The sequence below is a fragment of the Tupaia chinensis genome, unplaced genomic scaffold, assembly GCF_000334495.1.
Source record: "Tupaia chinensis unplaced genomic scaffold, TupChi_1.0 Scaffold000365_1, whole genome shotgun sequence".
In the NCBI taxonomy this organism is placed as follows: domain Eukaryota; kingdom Metazoa; phylum Chordata; class Mammalia; order Scandentia; family Tupaiidae; genus Tupaia; species Tupaia belangeri.
The window spans coordinates 2,523,062-2,525,760 of record NW_006159862.1 but is presented as its reverse complement, the minus strand read 5'-3'; the positions used below and the strand labels follow the sequence as shown (position 1 = coordinate 2,525,760).

At 64.8% G+C, this 2,699-nt stretch overlaps 2 protein-coding genes across 3 annotated transcripts in view; one reads left to right on the top strand and one right to left on the bottom strand.

Annotated features, from left to right (window-relative positions):
• SLC5A10 (solute carrier family 5 member 10) overlaps positions 1-2,699 on the bottom strand; it is a 31,159-nt gene that overhangs the window by 3,318 nt on the left and 25,142 nt on the right. The window lies entirely within an intron of this gene.
• The window catches only part of SACK1G (scaffolding CK1 anchoring protein G), a 40,540-nt gene that overhangs the window by 32,703 nt on the left and 5,138 nt on the right, over positions 1-2,699 (top strand). Inside the window, exon 5 of one of the 2 annotated variants that reach the window (XM_006153189.3) lies at positions 2,265-2,689. In XM_006153189.3, coding sequence (XP_006153251.1) covers positions 2,265-2,669 — 405 coding nt within the window. In that variant the 3' untranslated portion in view covers positions 2,670-2,689. The remainder of the gene's footprint in view (positions 1-2,264; positions 2,690-2,699) is intronic. The other variant, XM_006153190.3, reaches the window with a different exon arrangement.

The following is a 2,699-nucleotide window of genomic DNA, read 5'->3' as shown; positions in this document are numbered from 1 at the left end:
CCGGTGGAGATGCCCAGCGCTTCATGGCTTGTCTCTGCGCCCTCTGCAGCTAGCCCCGAGACAGTGCTGTCCCTTCCGGTAGAGAAGCCCAGCTCTTCAGTGAGCCATCAGGCCCAGTAGGGCGGGCCCTTGCCTCGGGTGTCAGCAGGCTCCGGACCCCCAGGGCTCTCAGACCCAGCGTCCAGTCCCAGCCTGGCCCTCGCTGCAAGAGGCTGAGCTACTACTGTGTCCCCCGCTGCAAGATGGGCTCCTGCTGCTGACCTGCAGGGTTGCTGCAGGGACTGCGAGCTGCTGGTGTAGACTGCCAGGGTCATCCCTTCCTCCGGGGAGCCTTGGGCTTCCCTGAGGTGTGGCCACGGCTGGTCACACACAGTTGTGGTTGCCGCTAACGATGAGCCGCCAGTGCTGACTCAAGAGGTCGGTCTGAACCTGCGGCATCGGCAGGTGACAGACTCAGAGGCTGCCCCAGCTGGCAGAGCCCCAGGAGGCGTTCCGGCCTGTGCACCGCCCTTCGCAGACGGACACGGGCCGGGCCGGGCTCTGCCCCAGACTCTGCCTCATTCGTCCCTGGTTTTGCTTCTGATTGGGACCAGCAGATGGCGTAGTGGCTTAGGCCCTGGACTCCCACACGGCCGACTGTGGGCACACATGGGGCACACGTGTGTGCATGCCTAAGATCCCAGGAGGAGAATAGAGAAGGGATTGCAGTGTGGCCATCCTCCCGAGGGGTAATTTCTCACTTTCACTCACTGTCTCTGTCTCTCTCCATGAGCACATGTGCCCTAAGGCAAGAACTTCCAAAAAAAAGTCACCTACTCACTGTGGAGGAGCCCAGGAACGGCCCATCCTGGCCTATAACCCCCAGGCCAAGCAGCTGAGTGGTTATACCCCCAGGTACCCCAAAGTGCTCATGCCCACACAGAGACTGGACTCTGAGCAGGAGTGCCCAGGGTTGCCAAGGCAACCTCTAGCAGACCCAGCCGTTGGGGGGAGGGGGTAAGGCTGAGCCCATGCCTTCCGGTGCTCCAGACCATGGTGGGTCGCAGCATCCCTCCTCTGCTCCCCGCGTGACCCATGGGCCTCGAACTCCATGCAGCAAGGCCGCCAGCCCCGACCCTGGGGCCAGGCTGTGCCGACCTGTTCAGCCTCCCTGGGAATATCTCCTGCGTGACGCTCCGCCCAGAGACGCCCAGGCTGTGCCAGGCCTGGGCCGCTTATGGACGAGACAGGAGGTGCTGTGGGTGGGCAGACCCAGCCTGGCGGGGTGCCCATACCCCAGTATACCCACTGTGGCCAGCCTCTGCTCCACTCCTCACCCACACAGGCTGCCCTCAGCCCTCCCAGGGCAGCTGCAGAGCCCACAGGAGGCACGGCCATGGGAGTCAGGAGTGCTTGCTGCCCAGGCGGGAGGGGCAGCCAAGGCCCCAGGGCTCCGACACCTCCCAGTGTGGGTCACGTCCCTGTTGGGCCCAGGAAGTTGTTGGGCAGACAATGACCGAGCCCACTGGGGTACAGATCAGCTCCACCTGGGACTTAGAGGCCCACCCGTGAGTGGGGCTGGCCGGCTGCTCTCAGGGAAGGCACCGTGAGTGCCGGCCTGCCTGCCTTATCCCACAGTGAGGCCCTTGGGCTGGTCCACCAGCAGGACAGACACTGGGCCTCGCCCTCCGAGTGCTGCTGTACACTAGGCCTAGTCCTTCCCCCACGTCGCGTGCTTCCCTGGGCTGCCGGGACCCACAGGGCGGGTCCAGGGGGGAAGTGGCTTATCTAGAGTCAGCTAGAGAGGTCGTGCCATGAAGGAGGACCCAAGTGCCCCCTGGCAATGGGCCAGCCAGTGGCATGGTGGTTAGGGCAGCTGGCTCCCACAGGGCTGTCTGTATGGTTTGCATCCTGGACCTGGCGTCTTGAAAAACACTCGGGGTGGGTGTGTGCATGCGTGCCCAAGATCCCAAGAGGATGGAGGAGACGGAATTGTGGCGTGGCCATCCCCACTGGGGGTGATGTCTCTCTGGCTCTCTCTCTCCCTCTCTGACTTCCTCCAGCAAATGCATGAAAAAATCCCAGCGCTGCCTCTTGCAGCCCCGCCTGGCCCTTGCCCAACCATGTCAGCCCTGCTTACAGAAAGGGGCAGCAAGGAGGAGTTAAGCCACAGAGGGAGCGGCCCTGCACACAGAGACAGCAACAGAGCTGACGGCCAGTGCGGGCCCACCGTGCTATGCTCCCAGCCCACAGGAGCCTCACTCTCCCCCACTCTCTCTCTCCAGGGCCAGCAGTTCCACCATCACGGTGTCCCTGCCCCAGGGACCAGGGATAAGGACAGCCTCCTGCGGCCATCGAGGACCACAGGACCCCCCCGGTACCGCCCTGCTGCTGACGGCATCCAGAGCACCACCAGGAGAGCGGGCGGGGCCATGGCAGGCCCCCACCACTGGCAGGCCAAGGCAGGCCCCGTGCCCCGCACGCTGCCAGAGCCTGGGAGCCCAAGGCCCACCCGGAACGCCCGCCCACTGGCCGACCGCAGGGCCAGCGAGGGGCATTCGAGTCCCTTTGGAATCCCGTACTCCAAACTGTCCCAGGCCAAGCACCTCAAGGACAGGACGGGTGGCAGCCAGTGGGCCTCTGACTCCAAACGGAGGGCCCAGGGCCCCCGGGACCGCAAGGAACCCTAGCAGCCCGTCCCAGCCGGGACCCTCGCGCCC